This window comes from Phaethon aethereus (assembly GCF_964289735.1).
Source record: "Phaethon aethereus genome assembly, chromosome: Z".
Classification (NCBI taxonomy): domain Eukaryota; kingdom Metazoa; phylum Chordata; class Aves; order Phaethontiformes; family Phaethontidae; genus Phaethon; species Phaethon aethereus.
This window is the reverse complement of record NC_138577.1, coordinates 43144591-43171699: the sequence shown is the minus strand read 5'-3', so window position 1 is coordinate 43171699 and position 27109 is coordinate 43144591. Positions and strand designations below refer to the sequence as shown.

Below are 27109 nucleotides of genomic sequence, written 5' to 3'. Positions count from 1 at the left end.
GTAAGTTTCCTCTTCATACCTGATACCTTTTAACAGTTTCATACTTTCAAGGTCAAGAATACTTAGTACTGCCTGAATAAACATATACTTTCACTTATGTATCAATTATTAAAGTGATTTCGAATATCCAGGACAAACCAACTTTCTTCTCACATTTGTTTTCAGCAGCTCCACTGAGCCTTCCAGAGGGACAAAATTCCTTCTGGATCTCTTAGAACTTTTTTCCATTCATCTTTCTTTTCGTAACCCGGTCTTACCATGTAGTATTCATAAGTGGTGGTGGTATTTTGTGGCAGAGGTAAATATTCCCCCCAAACCCAACCAAAAAAGCAGGAAGTATTTACCTCTTGATGATGAGTTACAAGAAAGAAGCTTGTAGGAAAGAAAGGGTTTAATTTCTTGCTTTCAGTACTGTACTATGTCCTTGAGATCAGCTCTGTTGTCTTAGAAGTTTTTCAGTCCTCAAAAGAAGGAAACTTCTGAAAAATACCATACCTTTTTCCTTGTGAGAAGTCCAGAGGGATCTTAGACTGCTGGTAACCTCTTGAAAGAGTAAAACAACTGTATATAAGGAAGAGGTCTGTAAAATAAATAAACACACAAAGAAACAAGCCTGATTTCCAATCACAATTCAGGGGTTTGCACTATAATGTAAAAAAGGTGTAGTAATTAAAAATATTATAAACAAATACTCTGATGTCTTTCTGTCCCAGCTTGCTGACACATGCCTAAAATTCATCTCTGTAGCTCTACTAGGAAGTAGGACTGAAGCAAACAATTTTTCATTCAAGATCCACAAATGAAGATTTGAACTGCATCCTCAAAAAGCCTCCATTGTCCTGCCCAAAGGCTTCTTGGCTCAAATATCTTCATTTAATCCACATATTTGACATTCTATTTACTCTTAATGTAGTTTGATCTGCCAGCTGGCTGCTCTCTGTACCTTGGGATGGTGTTCACCAAAAGGGTTTAAACCAGCACTGGAAATCAATGGACTTAGTTTTAATTTACCAAGAAACCGTTCAGTAGTCTGAGACAGCACTTTCTTCCACATGTTGTCTAAAGTAAGGAAAATGAAGACCGTAAGCAAGTGTGATGTTCAAAATCTCTATTCAAGCAGACACCAACAAACTGTACTGGTATAAATTGATACAGCAGAGAAAATAGTTCAAGCAAATCACTGTTCTTTCAATAATCTGAAGTGAAAAAGCAGTTGCATGAGAAGACCTGTGTAGCCTGTTGTTTTCTAGCACCAACCAGAAAAGGAATGAGAAATAAACAGAAGTTACCTCAACCAAAAATACTGCACTTAAGTAAATACAGAGCAGCCTTTCCCATAATGCACCTGAAGCAGTGCCTTTGCAAAAATGTGCTTCTAATGCAAACAATAAAGAAAGGGTACCTGATATATAGGTTTTCTGTTTTCTGTAGTTTCTGAATTAAATAAAGAGGGCAATTATTTCTTCAGTGAAGTGCTCTGAGGTTTACTGGTGAAATGTTCTGCATAGATGTAGATACTGCATTGCTGCAGTCATTGACGTGACTGTCCAAACTTTTTGCAACCTTTGCTTCTTGCAGCCACCTTCTGTGTGACATCTCAAGATATTCAAGGTCAGGTTGGACGGGGCTCTGAGCAATGTGATCTAGTTGAAGATGTCCCTGTTCATTGCAGGGGGGTTGGACTAAATGGCCTTTGAAGGTCCGTTCCAGCGCAAACTATCCTATGATTCTATGATTTTACATTCAAGGCAATTTATGGTCTGAGCCCAAAACATGTAAATATTCACTTAAAACTCAGAGTGAAGTCCAGTGTTGCCAGTTTTGTTTCTTTGGCATACTACTGCAAATTACTGTACAAAGAAGTTTAATGTATTGATAGAGCATTCTGGGAAACTGGCCTCACAGAAATAAAGAACCAACCATGTATCAGGCCTCCTGCTTCTTCTCTCTCCTATACATTCACGGCAACAGCTAGGTTCAAAGCAAAGTCAAAAAGAAATTATAGTCATTCCTGCATTGCACGTTCTAAAATGTAAGGCGTAAAATCAAATGGTCGATGTTAATCATATCAGTTAATGCTAAACATACTGAGGCTCTGCTAATGAAGCAAGATCACATTAGAGAACCTTTTATGTATCGGACATGATTCTTCAGAAATTGGTTCAGGACTAAAAGTTGATTTAATAAAAATAACTATACATTTAATGCCAACTAATGCAGAGGAAATAATTATCTTGTATTTTGGAATTTCTGAATAAAAATCACTTAGCTTTTTTACTAATTTAGAATTTAATATAATCCATACTCCTGGCAAACACATACAAGGACAACTAATCCACATAGGTGGAACTGATGGGGGTTCATTACACTGTGAAGAAGTAATGTATACTTTATAAAAGGTATAAAAAGGTAATAAAGTATTCAGAGTGAGGCTCTCCTGTAATTTATTTTTCTTTACATTATAATTCAATTGATTTTAAATAATCTGTTGAGTATTTAAACTGAGGTATGTGAAATCAGAATTTGGCTTGATGTTTAAGCAAACTGTTAAATCAAGGTATTATGGATATTCATTGGACAGAATTTTGTTTTTACTCATTTAATGATTATTTAGTATTATTTACTGAGAAATGGTCATAAATCCTTTGAGATCCTTCAAGTGTCCTTGGGCAAGTGAGGCTGCTGTTAATGTGCTCATGATCTGACATATTTTATGAATTTATAAAAAACTGTAGACAGGGAAGCTGTCTGATACAAATACATTTAGCAGAAGTACTTGTCAAGAAAGTGGAGGATAACCTTTCAGTAATTGTCTAATTTAGCAATAATTTAAGGGCTGAAATGGAAGGGCCTTCAACACCATATTGATATTCTCTTTGCTTAAATATAGTGTTGACATTCACTGAAAAACTAGCCAACTGGCACGAACAAGTTGATATGAACTTGGCAGCATTTTTGAGTGCTCAGGTAAACAATTGTCTTTTGTTTGCCTTTTCTCACTTAATTCACTAATCCATGCCCTTGGAACAAGTCTATAAGAAAGCTACAATAAAAGCAGGTAGAGAAGTTGATCAAATACCTACGCAGAAAGGTGAGAACGACAAGGTTACTGATCTACCTTGAACTTCCAGGTTCAGCTGTGTGCATTTCCCCTTCGGTTGAATGGGAGATACCGAATGTAATAATGTCATTCACAACGAGAAAAAATTGCATTACTGAGTGTTGTCACCGAATTGGGCGAGGCCACAAACTGTGAACCTGAACTTTACGTATGCAAAACCTCAGCCCAACTTGGTAAATTAATAAGGTCATGTATTATGTATTACTGAAATTAAACTAGATACAACGATACCAACCAGCTCATAAAGTCACATTTGTGCCTTATCTATGAGCATTGTCCTCTGATTGTCTGTGTGTTTGTTTCTTTATTTCTAAATCTGACCTTTTGGTGGATTAGGAGTTGCCTATGGAGGAGTGATGTGGAGAGTGAGCTGCCAGGAATAGGGCTGTGCGGTGAACCAAAGGGCTAGAAAAAGCGTAACTGCAGTTGGTGTTGGTATGTGCTATTTCACAGCTCCTTCTCAAAAGATTTTTCAGAATATATTGAACTTCTGAGTCATTTGGTATTAAGTTCCTCCAAAAGGCAACAGGTTCAGAAACCTATATTCTAGTTAACAGGCCTACTATGGGCAGTAAAATTTTGTCAAATATTTAGCATGAAAACAAAAGCATAGTTTAAAATAGGTATTTTTACAGATTCTTTTCCATGGCTTGATTTCTCCTTAAAAGAAGAAGAAATGTCAGTTTCATAAGCTATTTTATATACTCTAACATCAGACAAAATAGTTTGAATGCTTTAGTGCCACCTCCTTACCTACCTCTAGAGAGAGTTAATGACCATTGAAGTCGCTTGTCCAGTGCGACAAAATATAAGTCTGAAAACAAAACAGACTATTTCTTCCACCAAAGAAGGAAGTGGAAGATTATTCAAACCATCCCAGAATATGCTGCACTTTTTCACTTACAAGTGAATCTTTTGCAATACCTCAGAATATCTGTTCCATGTTAGTACATTCTGGTTGGCAAGTACAAGGTTGCCAAAACTCACAATGGCATATACTAATCCCCGATTTATTTTTTAGGCAAGAAAGGACTACATGAATCTCTTTATTAAACCTATCTGATACTACACTGATGATGGCTGTGAAAAACCCTGAGTTTGTGGGGATAATTAGCTTTGTAACATAAAGCAGGCTTTACAGAATCTTCTGCCTAACCTGTTTTGTAGCATAAATTATGGGTTCCCACTGCTATTTCTTTGCCAAGGTAAACAGTGTGGGGCAAAATTGGCAAACCAAGTGCAGGAGGTAGTGATACTAATAATGTAGAAAAAAAATGGTTAGAACACCTCTACATGAATCTAATTCTGAGTTAGATGGGCTGTTTTGAACCTCTGCAGTTCAGGATACCCTTGAGAAAGTAAGGAGAGTAAGAGATGTCCTAAAACCATCCTGAGGGGCTTGGGGGATATTTTGGGGGGTGGGGAGGGGTGGGGAGGAGTGATTTTTAATTATTTTTAATTATCAGTCCCAATGAGCAAAGTCATTGTTTTCATTTCTGATGGATTCAGCTGAAGTGGGAGAACTGAGGGAGAAGCACACAGTGCTTCCGCCGTATAATTAATTTAGCAACAAACATACCAGCTGCATTATTCAGACTATGCAAGCCTTGCTACTCCTAGGGGAAGACAAAATGACCCAGCAGCAGCTTGCAGAGCAGCTCTGTCACATCTCAAATATGGCATGTGAGTTAGCTTCCCATATTACTACCAGCATTCACTTTCCATCATCCACCAAGGAACTTGCTGGAGATCAGCAGGTCTTATTCGGTGTGGAATGCAAAGCAAGTGTCATGCTGTAAGGAGTCCTGTGAGACAAATTGGTGATGCAATAGTGGATGGAATAAGGCTGATATGCCAGTTACAAAAAATCATTTAACACAAATATCCAAGTAAGGATATAACCTACTAGACACCATGCTTGAGCCAAAGGACATATTTTCCTCATTTGCAGCCCTGTGTTTGGCATCTCCCATGTCACCAAATCCAACTCTTTGGCACATGCGTCATTGCCACTTTTGCAACATTAACACAATAGGTTGCATGCTGGAAAGGTGAAAGAAAATGTAGTGAAAGGGTTTGAACTTCAAATAAACAGTTCGATTCTAAGTATTGCAGTAGGGCTACTTTCTTTAACACCATGCTTACCGATATGGGTGATAATTTTTTATTACACAACGCACACCCTAAATGTATGATGAGTTTCAAAAAAAGTGCAGGAAACCTGTGGATAGAGTAACAATTATTTGTTAGCAGCCCTGATTGTAGGAACAGCCTTGTATCCTTTCATATTTGGTGTCTTTTTGCAATTAGGTAGCACATACTGGAGTTGTGGTTGGTTTGACATTGGGGTAGGATATGATTTAGGAAGAACTAAGCAGAAAAAAATGCCTTTTGCTTATTATTTCTAAACATTGCTTCTAATAAGAATCTGCCTGTCTATGAGGGAAGAGATAGCTTTGGAGGAAATGCAGCTTAATCTTGCCCTTGTTTAAATCCATACATTGTTAATAAAAAGCAGTTTATGAGAATCTTCATGTTTATAGAATCAGTATTGCTGTTGTCTGTGCTGTGTAATCGCTGGAAGGAAATAAATTTGAAGGAATTGCTTGAAGTAGGGTCACAATTTTTTCTTCCTCTTGTAACTTCAGGGCTTTATTCCCCTCCCTTAGCCCCCAAACATAAGAAAACAGAAATTGGTCTTGTATTACTTCTGTGTTTCTCCTTTGCACATCTTTTGTGTACACAGCTTTGGTTTGACTCTGCAGGTGGGTAGGGCAGCACCAGGCCAGGTTTACTGTCAAGGGCAAGTGACTGCAGTCTGCCTGTAGTGAGGCAACTTTGGGGAGAATGATGTAGAATAACCCTTCTGTCCACAGCATGGATGAGTCTGGCACAGGCTGCTTGCAGGAGTACTGGGATTGTGTGCACAGCAATTGGAATGTAGCCCAAAAAACAGGAGTGGAAATTATGGCTAACCCTTTCTCTCGTTATTGTGCAAGTATTTCCTGTTAAGAAAACACAATGTTGGAATCAAACAACATGCATGGAGAAGGGTCTCTTTGCAGTGGCAGGCAGGAGCGATGACTAGGGCTATTTCTTCAACAGGCAGCAGAAAGAAGATTGCTAAATGAAAGAGTGGCTGTGTCATATAGACGTCAGTGCTGTCACAACTGCAGGCATGCCTTGCATGTGCCTGGGAACCAGCACCACATATTGGTGATGGCAGATGTATTATAAACTGCAGGTTCCTTTTAACAATGAGAAATTTTCAGCAGTATCTTTCTTGTTTGCTCAGCCATTGCTTAGTGTGTGAACACAGCTGTAACAGCAAGCACAGGTAAGGAAAGAAGAAAATTATCTCAAAAACTGATAATTAGCATGCAGGGAAAAACACTGCAGCCATTTTCTTCATTACCTCCTCCCTGCACTGTCAGTCACTTAAAACAATCATTTTCATCTTCTGCTTGTTCTGATGCTATTGCACAGGTGAAAAAGCTTTCTCCCTGGTAGCTAGAAAATGAACAAAGCCTCTTCAGGCTTCCATAAAACTATTAGAGATGAAGGCCTATGCAGGGCCTTCCTCGACATAAAAAAGCAATCCTCGACATAAAAAAGCAAATCTACCACGGGGGCAATACGACTCTCGTGGTTTTGAGAGGGCACTGTTCTTCCGAGCACTTCTAAACACAACGTCCATGAATGAGTCCAGTGGTCATTGGTTCAATTTTTTATTCTTTATTCTGAAATCAGTTCTTGCAGTAAAGACAAACAGCTTTTACAAACTGGCTTACTTTCTTTTGTAAAGTGTTCCCAAACTTGTGAAGCCTCATAAGCATCAAACATCTGCTGTTTTTACCTCCTGCTTAAGCTTATGCCCTGCTAACAGGCTCTTCCCTCTGAGAGACTGCCTTTTTCTGTAAGCTTTTAGCACCTCTGCCTTCTATTCTTCCCCATGAAAAGGTGGGAATTAAGAGCAAAGTAGTACTTAAATTCTAGGTCAGAAGACATTTTGGTTACCTAATTTTCTTTTTTCTTTCCAACTCATCAGAAACAGAAATAATGCAGTTTCACCAAAATCTTAAATGAAGTTATTTCTGGTTTTTATTACATTTAACAAGCTGAAAAATCCATTGCCCATACCACTGTTTGTGGCTTTCTTAATATATCTCAGCTAACTACCTCCTGTAACACATTATTACTGCTTACATGTCATTTCTCCAGGAATAGGCTTGCACTAACCTCAAGAGTTGCCCCACATCTATTCATCTGCAAGGCATTGCACAACTCATGACAATACAGTAAACATCTCCTAATATACACCACTGAGATCCCCAGTCCTGTTCTTCTACATTTCATTGTGGGATTCCTGGTAGCAATCTGGGCTGATAGCTGAGAAATGCGAGGTACTTTGGAACACAGACTCTCAAACATACGAGAATCTTCTTCCGCTATCTTCAAGGGTTCCTTCCTTCTCAGGAAGCTGCCTGAGACGCCCTGGCCTCTACTAATTTTCTTGTGCTACCAAAGCCTCCGTGGGTAGGATTCTCCTGCAGATTGCACCAAAACATTTCTCATGCTGCATTGTATCTTTCATTTTGTAGCAGATTAGAAATTTAAATCAAAGATTTTAATTGCTTTTATAATATATGACAGACTGGTCACAAACATTTTGATCTCGGTCAGCTGTGGCTGGAAAAAATGTGTGTGATACACACCTGACATTCAGATAGACATCATTATGATTCAGCCTAACCAAGAGTATTAGATCCCAGTCGTTTAATCTGAGACACCTATTAAACTACTTTTGGAAAATGGACAAATAGGGAGGGCTGTAAAAAGCATTTAAAGTTTATTTGCAAAAAAAAAAAAAAAAAAAAAAGCCTGGGTTCTTCAGCAGTTTTAAAATTCAGAGAATTTTAAGTGCTAACCACGAAGTATGTCCACATGGCACAATACAATGCTGTGCAGAGACACGGGAAAGCAGTTAACCTAGTTGAAAGCAGTACTGTGCATTTTTCAACAAGCCACTTGAGGCTTCAGTGTGGAGAAAAGGCACTAGAAAGAGAAATAGTGATTCAAAAGCTGAGGGAATTTTGAACACATTGATACAGGCTTTCAAAGACCACCAAGCTGTACACCTTTATGTCATATTTCCGCAATATCTGAATTGTACCAGTAAGTAATCAAACAAGCTTTGTCTCTCACACATTATTTAGTAACATAGAAATGGTAGTTGCTAGAATTTTCTATAATTACCTGAATCTGTTCAGTAGTTAATACCGGCTGTCCCTTACTATGCAGACATTGATAGTACCTGTCACTGTAATCTAATGCAGTCTTGTTAGCCATCACATTAACCTGCAGTTATTTCTTCTAGAAGAACATAGCCTTTTCAAATAGAACAAAACTTCAGACTGTTAAAAAAAAATTAACTCCTGTGGTTTGCTATTCCAGACTTTGGAATACATTTCTGTACTCTGATTTCATCACCTGGTTTCAGTCCACTAAAAGTAAGGCATGCCAGAGTGACCTCGGACCGAACTCCTGAATCAATGAGAGTTCCACGCTGGGAATGGAAACTTCCAAGGAGCTAGTTAAAATGCTACTAGTTTTACTACATGGCACTCTTCTCTCTGAGTCACCTCCTGAATATTCACTAAGCTTGGTGTAACCAGAATTTCCAGCTTGGCTGAGACAGCCCTTCAATATCCCGATATCCAGCAGATTTTTTTTTTTTCCCCTATTTTTCTACGTTACATGGAGGAAAGAGGATATTTGTGCTCGCACCTTAAGCCATGCCTAGGAATGCACCCTTTTGCAGCATGACAGCAGGAAACAGGGACTCTGGCACAGGGCTGTGATGTGATACAAGTCATATGTTTTGCTACAAAACAAGATGAGTATGTTCTGCATTGCATTAAACATCAGTCAGTACGGTAAGCTTATATTCAGTCGGGTAACCTGACAAGGGCCCTACACAGATGACAGCACGTACTCTCTTTTCTTTATTCTTGTTTCTATGGCTGTAGAAATGTATGTACACTAGAAAAATATTTAAACACTTTTTACTAACAACAATAGCTGTAGATAACATAGCATAAGCAGGGAACAGAAGTTCCCTCCCAGCTGCTTGAAATAGCACCTGAGTTCTCATTGCAGGTATGAATTATCAAACTGCTCTCCTCTTGGCTGACAATGCAGGCAGACATGCTCATCACTTAAAATTCGAGAACACTTTTGTAAGAAACATGTCTATTAACTCTACTAAGCTTTATTACACGTGACTAAATTCTACTCGTTCGACACCCCCCTCTCCAATATGAACCAGATACAATTACTAAGAAAGTCTATTATCAATAGATAATTTTATCTGGATCACAGCAACCCATTATGATGACTGGTAACAATTATTAACATTAGAACTATTTGACAGAATGAGAGAGAAGTCTTCAGTTAAGACTTCTGTGAAATTACCTTACCACATAGTTCTTAAACAAATACTTCCTTGGCTTGCTATTTCTCCAGGCCATCTCTGTTACTGAGAAGATTGTAAACCAAACCTACAGACACCGAAAAAGAAGACACTGCATGCCATCTCGTGGATATCACAAGAACATCAACATTTAGTCTGAAAAGATTAATTCATTAGGGAAAAAAAAAAGGGGAAGAACACAAATATGTATCTCCTTAAATACGAATTATAACCCGATTCAATAGGATAAACATGTTCTGAAAAATAGAATGTTTTGTTTCTTGATCTTCAGCTGAAATAAACAATTCTCATGGCCATGGGGTCACATTTGTCAACTGTTGTGGTCTGTCATTAGTTTAGCAACTATGTTACAACTTCAGGATTTGGACTTAATAGCCAAGAACTTTCCATTATGAAGTATCACTCAAAAGTGTTTGTAACATTATTTTCTATATGCTGGGAGACAGCAGAACAGAATACATGCAGTAGTAGCATACTTAGGACATCTTCCACTTCTCCATCTTACATATATCCTACCACCACTCTGTTGCTCAGCTACAGCTACATGTAAAATGATCCTGTAACTCAAGTCAAAGGTACTCAAACTGAAGTAGGCTCGCTCCGAGCACTACCGCCTGCCTCCCCCCGGAGAGAGACATGCCCCGGCTGCGCTCCTAACGCCGGCGACCCCCTTCACACCGCGCAGACTTTCCTTTCCGGGGCAGGCCTCTCCGCCGCCTCCGGGAGCCGGCCCTGCGAGGCAGGCCCACCCCGCCTCGCCTACCCACAGCCCTCCGGGCGTCCCGAAAGCGCACTGCCAGTCTGCGACAGGAGGGGTTGGGCGGGAGGGCTTCTCAACGAGCCCGTTTCGCACCCAGGGCGGGGTGCGGAATAGCCCCAGCTGGGCCGGGGGGGGGCTGCGGCCGCCATCACGCGGCAGCAGCCTCTGCCAGCCGGGCCCAGGCTCTGCCCTGCCCGCGAGGCAACACGAGGCGGAGGGAGGGAGCGGGGCCCCGAGCAGCACCACCAAATGGCGATGGGGGGAGAAGGGGGACGCGGCCCCGCTTCCCTCCGAGCAGGCCTCGCCCGGCCGCCACCGCAGCTCAACCACCCCGCCCAGCGACGCAGTTACGGGGCACGTTGCGCATGCGCAGACCCCCTTCCTCCCCCCCCCCTTCGGGGTGGGAGTGGCGGTGTGGGCATGTCCATTCTCGAGGGGAGGCAGGTGTCTGTCAGAGAGCGGTATGAATTGAAAACTGGAACGCCCTACCTTGATTCCTCCCCTCCTTTTAGTACCGCTGAGAGCAAGGTGGTGGGGAGCGTCGCGCGCGGGGGGACGCGGGCCCGTGGAGCGCCGGGCTGGGAGCTGCTGGCGGTTCTCGCCGGCGCCGCGTGCCCGCCCCAGCGGCCGCTGCCGGCCGTCATGAAGTATCTGCCCTACTTCTGCCGCGGGGAGGTGGTGAAGGGCTTCGGCAGGGGCTCGAAGGAGCTGGGCATCCCCACCGGTGAGCGGGGGACCGGGGCGGGGTGAGGGTGACACCCTCCCGTGAAGGCCACCGGCGAGGTGTTCGCCGCGGCCTGGCCTTGGCCGCCCTTTGGCCACGCCGCGCGGGGCCGGTGGCCCGCACCGGCTCCTTGTCCTGGGGCCGCGGGGTGGCTGGAGTGAGCCCGGTGGTGAGACTCCGGGTTGGGGGACTTTCAGCAGCCGGCGGCGGCTGAGAAGGGGCCGAGGGTAAAGCTGGGGGGCTTGGAGGAGAAGCTGAGGGGCGGGGTGCTGGGAGAAGTGCGGGCCTGAGAGGCTCGGAGGAGAAGCGGGGGGATTCGGGGCGGGAGCTGGGGGGCTGGGGGCTCGGCGCGTTTGGAAGCGGGAAGACACCCAGTCGTCCCGCGGCATTGCGCTGCTGGCGTGACTTGCTCTTTCTGTAAACAGGCTTAGCTTGTTCCGTGTTTGCGTTTTTCTGGCAATTTTTCTTTTTTCTACGTTACTGAGAGTCTCATGCCCTCTTTTGTGTTATTTTTACCCCCATTCTGTTAAGCGATTTCTTTCAGTCGTGGTTTTTTTGTTCGTTTAATCATCTAATGATCGTCGTGATGATGTACAGGATGTAGATAAGTGATCACATGCACGGTGTTGTGATGTGGCAGCTTGGAAAATACCCGTTCGCATAAACCTCAGATCAGAACAAGAAAGGGAGTAGGCATTGGGAATAGCTGTAAGGAAGGAAGTTCAAGGAGAATAATGCAGAGGCTAACAAACAGAGCAGGTAGACTTGGCCTGCGAAGACATATATTTCCCAATTGCTCGTCTCTCTTTCAGTTGGCTAAATACAAATAGACGTGTAATTCAAGTGATTTTTGGCGTGTCTTAAACGGATACTGAAGTCAGCAGTCTTGTTGCACCACTCTTGTCAGACCAATATTGAAGTGCTGGATTTCTGACAACTTGTGTTAATAAGTTTGCATTCTTCTCTTGATTGTGTATAAATGTGGTATTGGTATCAGGAAATAGGGGAGGGATGATAAAAATTCAGTAACCATAAGGTCTTTCAACTTGGATGTCTTGCATGAGAAGATTTACTCACATGGGAAGTAGAAGTAGGATAATAATTTTGAAAGAAGGCTAGGTTCAGTCAGAAGGGAATTTATTTTACTGTAGATGCATTCTTTTCAAAGAAAATACCACAAATCCACAGATATCTCTGAAAGGCAACTTGTACAAAATTAACAGGTAACTAAACCCTAATTTCATTTTTCTCTACATTTTTTATTTCATAAGTAATCCTTTTACTAACAAGTAAATAGTTCTGAGATGTTATTTTATAGTGCAGAAGCTTGATTCCCTCCCCCCCTTTCATCATATTAAAGCTGTGATCCTAAGTTATCCTAAGAGTGAAATGCATTCTGACTCGATATATTACATGTTTATTAATTAGTACCGCAGAAGAGAATGTGTATAACTATAAATTATAGTATGCATAAGAAGTGTGATAATTCTGGTATTACCACGTGGACTGACTGAATTTTGTGAAGCTGTTTTTTATTCTATACTTTGCCAAATGGCACATTGCATCATTCTTATCATCATCAGTGTTATGACTGTAAATAGTATGTAGACAGAGTTTGGCTTTTAGGTGTTTGAAGATTCTGTTATGTCCTTGACTTACACAAAGTCACTCAAACTTTACACTTCCTAAATCTTTTGCAGCAAACTTCTCTGAGCAAGTAGTTGAAAGCTTTCCCTCAGATATCTCTACGGGTATATACTATGGCTGGGCCTGTGTTGGAAATGGAGATGTGCATAAAATGGTTTTGAGCATAGGATGGAATCCTTTTTATAAGAATGTTAAGAAATCAGTGGTAAGAATTTTACTTTGTGTGTGGGTTTTTATTATAACAAATGAGCCAGATGTTGAATTTGAATAAGATAAGCAGAATTTGATCCATAAATGAGATCTAGAAATTTTGTTTGCTCTTAGAAATTTATTTGGTATCTATATCTTATGTTTGTATTCTGAAAAGAAAATACTCTCAATAGCCAGTGAGTATGCAGCTGTGGGTGAATAAAGTTTATTTTCTTCTTTCTTTTCCATCATTACTTAAATGCTTCCAAAATAAACTTCTAACGATATTTCTGAAATGGTGGTCGCTTGTGGTGCTGATAACTAACTAAACATAAGCTTGATAAATGCATTGAATTTACTGGTTATGAGAGCTCTAGCATGAGCAGGGACATACTAATCTATTGTTCTCTGCAATCTATCTGCATTTCAAATAACAGATGGTGGGGCATCTTAATTTATAATGATTTTCTATTAATTCTTCTCTTAAATGATGGAATCCATACCTGCGGTGCTGTGGCTTGATATACAGAATAAATATTTGAAGGTACATAATAATAGGATGGAGGAGTTGAGTTAAAATCCTGAGCTGTGACAACTGTGTTTTTCTTGCTGTCAGGTACTGGTGTTTTTCCCAAGTCCTGCAGAACTGTTTTAATTCTTTAAAACGCTTTTATTTGGTCATGAATCTCTGCTTCTAAGACTCTAATTGTATGAAGACTCTTTAATGTGCTTGTATTACACAATTGCGTGCTTTTTAAAATTTTTGCAGGTAACTTTTCTGAGCAAATAGTCAAAAGCTTTCCATCTGATATCTCTGCTGGTATATACTATGTCTCTGTTAAAGACAGAGACATGCATAAAATGGTTTTGAGCGTAAGATGGAACCCTGTCTTAGCCTTTGCTCCTTCTTGAATTTTATCATTCAGTTCCTATGTGAGCTGGTGGTTAAAACTCTCCTTAAGCCAACTATTTCAGTCAAAATCTTCATAGTTATTTGGATATGTCAACTTAACGATGAAACATTAGGCTTTGTTTGTGATTTGCTGCCTTGGAAATCTTCCCTCCAGGAAGTGGTGAAGCATTTCTCTTGCCTTTTTTTGTTTTGGCTATCAGAATACTCTTAAGTGAGAAATTTTCCTTAAATTCCATGTAAAGTACAGTTCTCCTTCCTAACATATGCAAAAGCCTTAGCCTTTTACTCTTGCATTATACGTGCTAAACTGAATGTCCCTTTTATTGGTATGTGTTGGGGAGAATTTGGATTAGGGATATTAGCTGTAAATCCTTACAGTGAAGGAAATAATCTCAAAGTTTATCGTAAATTCCAACTTATTTCTCTTCCTTTAGGAAACACACATTATCCACGTCTTCAAAGAAGACTTTTATGGAGAAATTCTTAGTATAGTCATAACTGGATATATTCGACCGGAAAAAAACTTTGATTCCTTAGGTCAGTATTGCAAGTCTCCCTCAAACTAGTCTGTTATTTGTCTTATTCATGCAAGTACCGTGTCTTTACTGTCTCTCTTTCCATAATGAGATGTTTTATCTCTTAACCTTTGAAATTTCAGTAAAAATGTTTTTCATAAGCTAAATGTACAAGTAGGTTTAATAAAAAAACCCAAAACCACCAGAAACACATCCCCACATCTTCTAATGTATCACAGTAAAAAGTTGTATTTTTGTGTCACTTGTCTGAGTAGTAAATTGGGAGGACTAATCATGGGCTTGTTGTAAAAGGATCAGTCTAGTCTGTTAATTTCTTTTTAAAATGCATCCCTATTAGAATTGAAACAGTTCATGAAACTGTGTTGATCTTTTGCTAAAATGTCTTTTGGAACAAGGAGAGGGTAGTGCTTATAATGGTGAAAAATGCAACTCTGGCATGTTAAAAAAAACCCCCAAAACCCCCAAGAATTTTGCCATTCAAACCTCATGGTAATAATTATATTCTAATTCTGCGATTGTTGTCTGGTATTCTGTAGTACACCTTATTTTCACTTGCTATTGTATGTTCAGAATTCAAACCAACTTTTAAATATCCCTGTTCTTTTTCAGAGGCGCTCATTTCAGCAATTCAAGAAGACATTGAAGAAGCAAAAAGACAGCTAGATTTACCAGAACATCTTAAACTCAAAGAAGATAACTTCTTTCATCTGCCAGAAGGCAAACTAGTGAACAACCACTGAGCAAACTCATGCTGCTTTTATTTTCTTTTCTTTCTGTGTTTGGGTTTTGGTTTTTTTTTCTTCCCCTGTATGGAGCTTTTATATTTGCACTGGTTTTATAGGTACTGTGTTGTCATATGTTCTTTTAGGTAACGGAGGGTGGAACCAACCAGACAAGATGATTTCGGTTTCCTTGTGTTCATTGATCATTAACTCAGTCATGCAAAAGGAGTAGAAGGCTGTTTTAGTCCTTACAGATAAATTGTGTATTCTAAAGTTACCAGTTATTCAGAGATCTGAGCACATGCAGAACATGACCAAAGTTAATCATGCCCTCTTCTGACCTTGAGGTATGGATGCTTCATTTAAGTGAAGAATGTCTGTTTTTAACATACAGAATGTTATTCCACCGTCTTTTCCTAGTTTTATGTCATTCTTACATTTGGATTTTAGCTAGTAGCTTAGAAAATTTTGCTGTTGATGTAGTTAGAAATTTCCTGTGGTGCAGGAAGCCAATGGTTAGATGACAATAGCAGGATTAATTCTCTATAGTTCTTATTTTTTTATATTCTACACAGCTGTCATGGTTGAAGCTGTTATTTTAATTGAAATTTAAATTTCAAATTATTTATTTTAAGTTTATTTGAAATAGAGGAAATCACTGTTGCTCATTGAGTTACTGGAGTCCGAGATACACTACGTCATGGTTAACTGTACATATGACAACACATAACCGATGTAGTTCACAGTAGGAAGTGTTTCACTGAAATTCAGGAAATTAATGACAGTGTGAAAGTTGATAAACTTTAAAGGATCAGGCGCAATAGTTGCAGAAACAGTATAACAAGACTTCTGCTCATTGGGCCTTAAGGCAAAACAAGTAATGAAAGGCAACTTGACATTTTATGTGCTGTTAGCATTTGTCATAGGAAAATGAGGAGAACCTTGGGGTTATTCACTACCCTGGCAATAAAATGGCTGACTTCAAGATTGACATTATTGTAAGCACAGAAAAATCTCATCAACTCTTCGCACCAGGTGCCAGACAAGAGCCAAGGTTTTGGCTGACCAAGTAGATCAATACACAAATGAAAGCTTTTGGGGATTTATGGGATAATATATCAACTCTATAATTGGTATTGGTCATTTATTACAAGTAATTGCAGCTGGTCCTACTCTGAAATGTAGGGATAGGTAAATGGAAGCAGTATTGTCAGAACTGGTAGTAATTTGAAAATAACTTCTTAAAGTATGTAATGTATGATTCCAAATCTACTCTTTTTTCCTTCTTATAAATTTTTCTATCCCCTACTTGGTGAGTGGAACTAGGTAAGCTGCAGTGACTTTGCCATGTTCATAATCTTTTGACGTCGGCTTGTGATGGGGCTGGAACATTTTCTGCAATTCGGAATGGTTCTGTGGGTATGTCTTGACTGTAGTTCTGTGTCTGAACTACCGTGTACAATTTGGAACGCACAATTTCTGTAGTGAAATTTTATGAATTTACTCCCTGTCCTATCTAGTCAAATCCTACTTTTCACTCTAGGGTTTAAGAGAGTTTTAACAAGGTAGCTGTTGGGGTCTTTGTGGCAGGTGCTGTCAGGATGTTAGTTCCACTTCATATTACGTTAACTTTCAGCCAATGTCATGGGATGTTACTGAGGAAGAGGTCTTGAGCAAATCAAGGACTAGTGTTTGCTCTGTAGAACTTCAAGAGAAACTTGATTTATTTTAAATGAATTGTTGACCAGTGCTGTTGATAGCAGGGACAGACGGAATACAGAATTGGGGGGGGGGGGAGGGTAACAGCAGTTAGATATACTTTCTTTTAAAGGACCACAAAATAATTTAGTGCCGGAGACTGTATTTCTAAAAAGTCTGTAATAGAATTGTCTTGCAAGAGTAACAGATTTTTTTTTTTTAATTTTTAAAAATGGAGGGATGAAGGGAAAAATTTTTTTTGCAAAGATTTAAGGCATTCTTGAGATTGCAGTAATGTCAAAATCCTATATTTTACTTTTTTTTGTAAAAGAATAAGCAAAAGCCACTCTACTCAACTGAATATATTACCAAGAATATATTTAAAGAATAGATTGTTGTTCATCATGCTACTGTAGCTTAACACTCATAGCTGCCTTTAAAATTGTGTTTTGCTGTAATGTCATGTGTCCATTGTGGAAACCATGGTGCCTTAAGCTCATTGTCTGAATAATACTGTTATGTATCTGCTAATAAATGCTACTATTGAAAATTCACTGTTCGGTTGTAGAACCACTGCGCTATTGATAGAGAACAGTGGCAAAGGGAAACTTGAAAAACTCCCAGTTTGCTCTCAAATCTTAGCTGAGGATGTATGGATACACTGAACTAATAAACTGCTCTTGTGTTTGTCTTCAAATTAGAGAAAATGTTACTACATTCATTTGGCTTCATACATTACATTATTTAAGAGAAAAAGTTGTTTGTCAACCATTTAAGCTCAATACATAATTCCTAGCACAGTATAAATTTTATGAAGGGTTATATTTTTGTATTATCCACAAATAACTATTTATTTCAGTTCATGTTGCTGCACTGTACCATTAATAAAGGAACTGTAATTGACAAAGTTATCCTTCTTGTCATAGTTTCCTTTCCTTTGCCATGCCTATCACAGGTAGTTGTCTTGGTCTTAAGCAAAGCTTTGTAGGGGTGACTGCCTAAAAAGCCAGACTGACAGACAAGAGTAGTGAGATCTTATTCAACCTTCCTAGTGTGTCAACCTTCCTAGTGTGTCTGTAAACTGGCCCCACTGGGGACTTTTGTGCTTTAGTGAGAACTCACGGGTGATACAGCCTTAGAATTCATGACCTGAAATCTATGAACCGATTTGTCTATACACTTTCTTTCAAAACTTTTCAAAATTTCTTGTTTCTTCTAGGATTCAGATGGAAGAAGTTGCATTCTTCTCCTATGTTCTTCTTCAACTGTTATCGTCTAGGTCAGGGCAAAGATTTTGCTGCTGCTGCTGAAGGAGAGTCAAACCTGTATCTTGAAACACGTTATTGTGGCTCTGATCCCTTTTGGTAGAAAGTTCCTCTCATACTTTCACTCTTGGCAGCTGTTGATATGTAGACCTTATATAACCTCTGTCTAGCATCACTGAAGTTACAATGGAGAAAGACTGTGACATGTGGTGGTGGTGTATGTAGTAAGGGTTGCTTTTTTTTGTCTCGTGCAGTGGAGTGACTCTTCAGTGTAGGCTGGTATCTGTCAGAAATTGTATTTTTAACAACAGATTGCCCAGACTGGAGGTATGGATTTAAGAGAGAAAAATCCTCAAGTATCTATGTTGTTCAGGGCGCTTCCTTAACATTCAGCAGTATAATTTCCAAGCACCTAGATTTTCTACTAGTTTTCTTCTGGAATTAAAGTGAAATTAAAAAATACCAGAATGCCTTCAGATGTCTTTTGTAATGAATATGCTTTGTGTAGAGGTATAACCTTTTTTCCCCACAGATGGTTGTATTTTCTGAAGGGAGAAGAAGGGTAAAAAAAACCCCACCAAAACAAAACCAAAAACCTAATATGAAGGCGGCCATACTTGCTACTGTGATGGTTGGAAAACTTATGTTATCCACTCTTCTAGAGGATCATTTGGGTAGATTTGTGGCCTCTTTTGGTTTTTAAATGGGCTGGAACTGTAAAAACGTTACTAACAATGGCAGTTGTCTAATTAAGCACATAACTGATACCTGTCTTGATCTATAATGGTTGGGCACTGATTTTGTCATCTTGTTTTTGTCTCAGAATAGCCAAGTGCTTAGTATCTTTTATGTTTTTAAGTTTGCAGTTAGTTTCCTCCTCCCACGTTTCTAAGATTCTTAAGTGAAAGAGGAACTCGCAATTCAATGCAATCGATGAATACAGTAAGATTTGTATTTGGTATTTTTGTTTCCTAATGAGAACCTAGGTGAGGGAACTAGTCTTTTGCATAAGGAACAGGAAAAAAAAAGCAAATTTGGAATTGAAGATGATACTAAGTGGCGAGAAAGAGGGGGAAGGACACAGCAAAGTAACTGGTTGGGGGATTTTGGTCATGGCAGACGCAGTGAGCAAGGATGGAGGAAGTCAAGAAAAAAAATGAGGAAGAACAGTTTAACATATTGCTTATTAGAGAAGTGTAGAACCTGAACTCTTCATGAAAAAGACAAGTGCTTATATAGATGCTGAATAGATAATATAAATGAGGCACAATAAAAACATTTATCTTTCCATTTTATGGAAAGAGAGCAGAAGTTAACATGTGCATATGATATCTACTATTGATTTTGGATCTCAATATCTATAAATGTATCTAGTTTATTGCAAATATGTATGTCTAGCCACAATCTTCAGTCATCTGTTGTTTGATTGGAGAAGGGATACTTTATGTATCTGCATGTTCTTGAAAACGTAATGATTTTTTAAAACCTAATTCCTAATCCTAGCATCTTTGGTATTGCCATGTACCTACTAAAGAGAAAAAAAAAAAAGAGTCAGTGGAAAAAATTTCTTAGTCTTCCTATTCAGAAGTCTTTCTGAACCCTCAAAACACCTGTCTGTTCCTCATCAGGTTGCATGTTTGGTTATTCCTTCAAATTCATGCTTGAAACCACGCTTACGTTTTTTTAGGTTGAGGGTAGGTGAAAAATCTATGGTTAACAGTAAAGAAAATGTACTTTTCCTTCCCTTCCCCCTATATTTAATGCAAATAAATATTTCTCTTGAAATACCTGTCACTTGTTATGAGAAAACCAAATGTCTCAAAATCCATTTGAAATGCTTCTACGGTAACTTACTGTTATGGTTTAGCCCCAGCTGGCAATGAAGCACTACGGAGCCATTCGCTCGCCCCCGCCCCAGGTGGGATGGGGGAGAGAAATGGAAAAAAAACCTTGCGGGTTGAGATAAAAATAGTTTAATAGGACAGCAAAGAAAGAGGAAATAATAATACTGATAAAGGAAGATACAAATCCAGGTCATGCACAGTGCAACCACTGCTTACAACCCGGTGATTGACAGCCTGTCTCCGAGCAACGATTCCTGCCGCCCGCCCTGCAGCCAACTCCAGTTTATCTACTGAGCATGATGTTACATGATGTGAAATATCCCCTCAGCCAGGCTGGGTCAGCTGTCCTGGCTGTGCCCCCTCCCAGCTTCTTGTGCACCTCCCTGCCGGCAGAGCATGGGGAGCTGGAAAGTCCTTGGCTTGGGTATAAGCACTACAACTACTTCGCAACAACTGAAAACACCAGTGTGTTATCAACATTATTCTCATACTAAATCTAAAAGACAGCACTGTACCAGACGTTGGGAAGAAAATTAACTCTATCCTGACCAAAACCAGGACACTACATAGTTGAGTCTTTATATTTTCGTTGCTCCCTTTGGTTTGAATTCCAGCGTGAGTCCTTAGCCAGAAGTCATATGATGGTCATACAAGACCTGGAGGAAATTGCATGGTGTACTGATTTAGGGACTACCCTGTGGGAGAAGGAGAGTTGGGCCTCAAGGCACTTCGACTGTCACTCCTACAATGTACTTTCCTTCACTTCCTTACTAGCAAAACTTCAGAATAGAGTCACGGAAGAGGAAAATTTCCCTCTATACATACACTCCATTGGAAAGAGGATGAAGAGCACTGGTAACCTACACTTGCCTTTGAAATCAGATTACTGGATTATATGAGAGATGAGTCGGTGGTAGAACTGTGCAGGAGATGTGAATTTACAAGATTTTGAAAGAGCATTATGAATGAGAGAGTAAGGAGAGATAATTTCCTAGGAGAAAGAAAATAGAACTAGCTAAAGAGCTTAGGGCTTGGGAAACTCCATGGGTAAATGAAAATAGCAAAGAAAGGGCTACAGGGTGAGGAAAGAAGAAAAAAGAAAAAGGCATTGCGATGAAGAAAAGTTTGTGAAACAGTTTTGTTTTTTAAATGTATTTGTTTCCTTCATGACATCTTTCTCAGTATGGCAGATGGAGAAGGCAGGAGGATAGACAGAAAAAGCATTGGCTTTATGTGATCAGGATTTGTGGATTTGAACAGCTGTAGATTTGAATTTCTCTAGCTTTTTCTCAGGACAGTGTAAAAAGCATAGTCACATGAAGTCCATAAACCAGAAAGCAGTATTTCAGATACTTTTGTGGTGTGTTCTGTGTGCGTTTATTATTGGTTCCCTTGGTTGCACTGTTTTCTACTAATTTTCTCCAGGGGAGTCAATGGCTAATGAACAGTTCCCTCTGAGTCAGTAGCTCTTGGACAAGAGCTTGTATAAAGTTTGTGATTCTTCTTGGTCTCCCTGTGCACTCTCAGCAGGCTAATTGAAAACAGTTCAGTTCTAACTGAAACCACTGCAAAATTGGCATGGCTCTCTAGGCCTCTAGTTCGGGCACCCTTGACCACTGTTTTTAAAATGCCACTTAAAAAAAAAAAGTCTTTCTCACAATTCTCTTCCTCATATCGTGTCCTTCTAATGTTATCCATCAGTTAGTTGTTTTTTTCTCAAGAAGACTTCAAGGCAATTATCTGCCATCTTGTAGAACATGGACATTTTCACCCTACCCATACAGCATAAAATCATGCAATCTTCCTGCTGCCTCTTAGGAGCAGGTTTCTCATCCAAGCTGTCATGTGAATCCTGCCAAAAGCACTGAATGAATAACTTCCATCCTATTCGAGCTCATCTTCCTCATCGTCCCTCAAGAGTCCATTTTTAAATTTATGCTGAACTGTTGCCATCCTGTCCCATACATGCCATATCATCATCTTCATCTCCAGTCTCAATCGCTGTACTCAATCACTTGATCTTCCTGATTGTGTTCTTGCAGTTGTTGCTCATGTGGGAAGGAAAGGCTTTGGATTCATTCATCAGCTTCTCATACCCACCGTCATGAACAGCTGTGGCTTTGACTTGCTGTGTTCTCTAGATACGTGTAATGGTTCCAACAAAAAGGAGAAGCAAAATCAGCTGATAAGAGAGTGGTTTAGGATCATAACACACAGTCATCTGATAACAGCAATTTAAAAAAAAGAAATTATCTGAGGTCAGGTAGGAGGGGTCTTTTTTTTAAATGACCTAGTGGTACATTTAGGTCAGCATACCATTTTTAACGTGCTGGAGTTACTGCCTTACCTTTCTAATCTAATTTCTAATCTGCAGTTGTGCTCTTGTAGCTGTGATGGCATAAGGACAAAGGCAAAGTGGGGGGGTAGGACAGCTATGTTTCTTCATTAAATTAGGAATAGTCAGAAAGAAGCAGGAAAGCTAACAGGGACACAAACACAACCTACTTTCTAACCTTAGGCTAGAAACGCAAAACCCTTGGAAATACTTACATTTTTAACTCTCTGTCATCTAGAAAACGCTGAAGACTGGTTGTGTGGCCTGAGCCTGCTTTTCCCAGTTGTGTAACTTGTCTTAGCTCTACAAATACGTGTGTAAAATGCTGTAGCTATTTCAAAGTCTTAAATTTAACAGCTGTTGTTTAACAGCTGATTTACTAGGACACTGTTTTGAACCGCTCATGTGAAATGAGGAACAGTCCAGAACTGTGCCTTAGTGAATCATGTGCTCATTGCAGTGGAGAATAATTAATCTTAATATTGTAAATTTCAGCATAGTGCTCCAAAGCCAAATGCAGCTCATAATCCCAACAGATTACAAATAGAAAGAGTTGGGACATAGGTGAATTTAGGAGGCTCAGTGTAGACATGGAGATTTTGTACTAGCCAGTCACAGAATGGTATTAAAGAGGTCAAACTCTGAGTAGGAAGGGAAGTAAAATAAAGTTTGGGAAGTTGTGTAAAATAGCTCTCACTGCTATCACCTAACCATTTCCCAGGGTGGCTCTGATACGTGTCAAGTGGAACTTTTATGCCCGCAGAAAACTAAGACCTTGGTTATGCTTGGAACAGACTTTATTCAATATGTTACTCAGTCATGAAATGTCAAAGAGATTTGTGCATTGTAGCTTACACACAGGAAGGCTGCCAGGAAGTTTGTGTATTCTGTGTTTTGATCCAAGCAGTCATAGCAATGGGCAAATAGATGTCTGATGAAATACCAATTAGGAGAGAGTAGGCTATTCATTTTGCTGAAAAAAACCCCACCTAAACCCCGAAGTGGGATGCAGATTAAGCTTGGCACTTCAGTTAGCATAACCAGCAGTTTCAGATAAATATGATTTTTATAAGCTCATGGCTTGTCTGACAGTATCTATTAGCCCCATGCAGCAAATGGCCACACTTTGTTGTTCTGCCTGTTATTGCAAAGTAAAGTAGTTTAAAATGTTGGCATTTCAAATGAAAGACAAGAAAGGAAATGTTTTGAGTAAGAGGAGGGAGAACTGTAGACACATTGAGTCTCTTCCCAGAGAGGGGAAATGGTGGGCATTTTTTTAAGAAGACATGCCCTGAGTAGAAAAGCAGGTATATGTATAACATGGCACAGGGACAGAAGGAAGAATAATAATAAAAATAGTAAAATTATTATTATTATTGATAACTGCAAATCTAAATGAGTTAGCTGCGCCATGTCTATCTCAGTGATGGATGCTAGGTCCGTATGGCTAGGAGACAGTCTGTCATGAGAGTCACTTCCACATCTGACCCTACCTGAAGCTCAGAACATCCTAAAAGCCTGTGTTTAGAAAAAAAGGTTAAAAAAATCTGTCTGCTCTCTGTGAGAACAACTGACAATGGTCCAGGGACAGTACAGCAGATCAAAAGCTGCCTGTCTGACAGTGGGGCACTTGGCAATAGCACGGTTAGTCATTTTTTACCAGGCCTAGTTGTGAATATTAGTTGCAGATGCTGTTGAAAGTGTCTAGCGTTGCATTGCACATTGGCAAGTGGCAAAAGATTAATCAGGAGCAGATGTAGTAGGAATTAAGGAGAGTTTTTCCCCTTACCACCATTCTGGCTACAGCATGCCTGCCCTGAGCAGGGTCCCAGAGTGTCTGCAGGGTCCAGCACAGGCCACAGGGTCCTTGGTACGGTGCACGTAGCAGAAGGTGGCTGCACGCTGGCAGGGTGAAGGTGTGGAAGCCCGGGCTGAAGCACCGAGCCTCTGCAGACACCAGCAGATGTGCAGAGCGTTAGCTGCTGCAGCCCGTACGGCACAGCCCGTACAGCACAGCCCGTACGGCACAGCCCAACAAGAAATTGAGGGTTGGAAAGGAACAGTGAGCAATGGCAAACGAGTTTAAGAGGGGTAGAGCTCACTTTGGCTATAAGCTGTACGAAACATTCAATACTTGTATTTTATATGCTTTTGGTCTTTGTTTAAGGAAATAAAGTGTGGCAGGCATTTATTGTGAAAAGGCTCTTTTGTAGCCTTAACCAATTGTGTCGACCGGACCATTCTCCTCCCTAAGCTGATTACCCAGCTGCTTTATTTTCTCACCAGCTCCACTTTCCTCTGGCACCCACAGCTAACTGTGGTGCTGGTGTGAGCTTTAAGGGCAAGCAAGCCAGGTGCTTGCCTCTCCAGTGAGGTGAGAGGCAGGAGAAGGATGGATTAGGACAGTAACAGCTTCAGGTCACCTTCAGTGAAGAACAGAGCACTCGGGACGTAGCCTGGCACTGCCGTGAGGTCACCCAATAGTGGAGTAGAAGACCCAATAGTCTTCTTCCAGCAGAAATACTGGAGCAAGAAGAGCCAGAAGATGCTAGCTTGAGGGGCAAGGTGTGGTGGGGGAGGAAGAAAAGGCAGCAGCTCAGGTCCCTGAGATTGGAAACAGTCATCTGAGTCATGCGATGAAGGTGCAGCTTATTTGCCTGGCCATTGGTGAGGATGTCTGGCTGAAGAGCTGGTGGCAAATTGCCCTGTGAGGTGGATACTGCTAGAAAGCACAGGGGTTAGGGAAGGTGTCTAGCATGCAGAAGCCCAACCTCGCCCCACCATTCTGCTATGCTATTTTTTCTATTTCTCATCCCTGAAGGGGTGAAATACTTTTCAGCCAGCCAGGTGGTGGGGAGGAAAACCAGTGGCTACAGAAGGACAGTAACCGGCCCGATTTCAAGGTCTCCCATTTCACAGATAGGAGTGCGAATGCAACACAAAATAGGTGAATCCTGGAGATCAGGGTGTTTGCAAAATGGCTGCTGGCCTGCCCTAGAAAAAGAGACAAAAAGCCAGCATTAGTCAGTGCGGTCTGTCCCGTTAACTCATCCTGCTGTGGGAGCTCAAGCCAAGTGAGTGTGGGGGACTGTGCCCCATCTCCAGCCCGCCGGGGGCAGCAGGCAGAGCCCCAGCCGTCCATGCTGCCTGCGTTGGGCAGGGGCCAGGGCCCCGAGCCAGCCATGGGGCTCTTTGCTATGGGGTTTGTGCTGCTGGGAAGGCAGATGTCAGATTCATTGAGCATTTAGGGTGAAAGGTTTTTTGAAGAAAGTCTTGACTAGCCTCTGTACTTTGCACTATCTATGTATTAGTTATATATTTAGGTATAATTTAGTGGTAACATAGTTTAGGGAGTGAAGGGTAAGTGTTGCAACAACTTTTTTCAATGTCTTTTTTATTTTCCTGTAAGTTTCATCCTTCTCAGGGCAGAATGAGCATTTTGTTCTGCTTGTCTTAGCCCTTTTCAGTGTAAGGATGCGGATATCTTGCAAGACTTCCTGCAATGGCAAGGTCCTTTGAGTTTAGATCCTTTCTCCCTCTCACTGACATGTTGTCTATACTGGCTGTTTTCCCGGCTGACAATCCATTTCCTACAGGTCAGGTCACAACGTGCTGCTCCAAGCAGCCTAGTCTGTCTAAGAGGCCCTGTGGGGGTGATGGGCAGCCCAAGTCTCTCTCAAGCATGTAGATGTACCCAACCATACTAGCACATGAGCATTTTTAGCCTGCTTATACAAGCAACCCTCGAAGTAACTTGCTGGTGACTTTGCTCACTCCTGTGAGATGCAGAAAAATCCACTGTCACCAGATTTTGAGAGACTATTCCCTTGCTTCATGTTTTTTTCATGACTGTTACTGAACAAATCCTTACGGAGTATCCTTCTTGGTGTCATCCGTAAGAATATAAGGAATAGTCTGGGAAAGCTAGATGTTTGGTCTCAGTTTTACTGAACTGAGCAGTATTCACATTTTCCACTCTCCTATCCTGCCCTGTAGTACCCTGCCCTGTAAATCCTAAGATTTTTCCCTTCTTAGACACTAGTCATTTGGCACACTCTGAAAAAGTGTTGAATAACTGATGATATATTGGACAGCCATATGGTTTTAATTAATGTTTTTCACTTTATCTCTAAAACCTTGGCTGAAGTAAAGTCTCTTCTGTTTCTGATGTCTGCCTGTAGTTGGACACACTGTGTTCTGTTCTCAGTTGCTTTTCTAAAAGCAAACTTTTAAAAAAGTTTGCTTTCTAAAAACTTCAGAAATTGTCAAGGCTGAATTCTGATTTTTCCCACTGAAATTGTCTATGGACAACATATGCAATATATATGAACTCTCATTTCTCTTCTTGGCGTCTAGCTACCTTACCCTGGCTTATGTTTTTCATTTCTGGGTAGTTTTAAGTGCTGTATTTTAACACTGGTTATGTGTGTGAAGAAATAAGCCAAAAATAATACTGAAGTATATGTTGAAAGGGACCTTGGTCCTGATGAGAGAGTTGCAATATAAAAAATAAATAGCAATAAGATAAGGTTAAATGTAGGAATGTACATCAGCAATTGGGCTTCTGATATTTGACATGAGTGACAACCTTTAACTTTACAGTCAGATATAAATGCATAAATACCCCAACTTGAGTACTCCTATTGCCTACAGAAGCAATGGAATTAGATTTTCCTTTATTAAAAAAAACCCACCCCAATTATTTTGCATGTCAAAAAGTTCCTAGAATGGACAGGTGTGATGCAAAAGATCTTTCTACAGAAACCTGTGCAGGGTATTTCCAGTAATGTAATCAGAGCTTTCCCAAGAACAACCTTGTGAAGTTGCCAAGAAAATCAGTCATGAAAAGGCAAAGTGTTTAT

General features: G+C 40.4%; 1 protein-coding gene across 1 annotated transcript; it reads left to right on the top strand.

Annotated features, from left to right (window-relative positions):
* Positions 1-11016: 11016 nt before the first annotated feature.
* RFK (riboflavin kinase) lies at positions 11017-15689 on the top strand (the record flags this gene model as incomplete). Its single annotated transcript, XM_082012822.1, has 4 exons — positions 11017-11098; positions 12799-12950; positions 14282-14384; positions 14993-15689. The coding sequence occupies 4 exons, from the start codon at positions 11017-11019 to the stop codon at positions 15121-15123; spliced, it is 468 nt and encodes a 155-aa protein (XP_081868948.1). The 3' UTR covers positions 15124-15689.
* Between the last annotated feature and the right edge of the window lie 11420 nt (positions 15690-27109).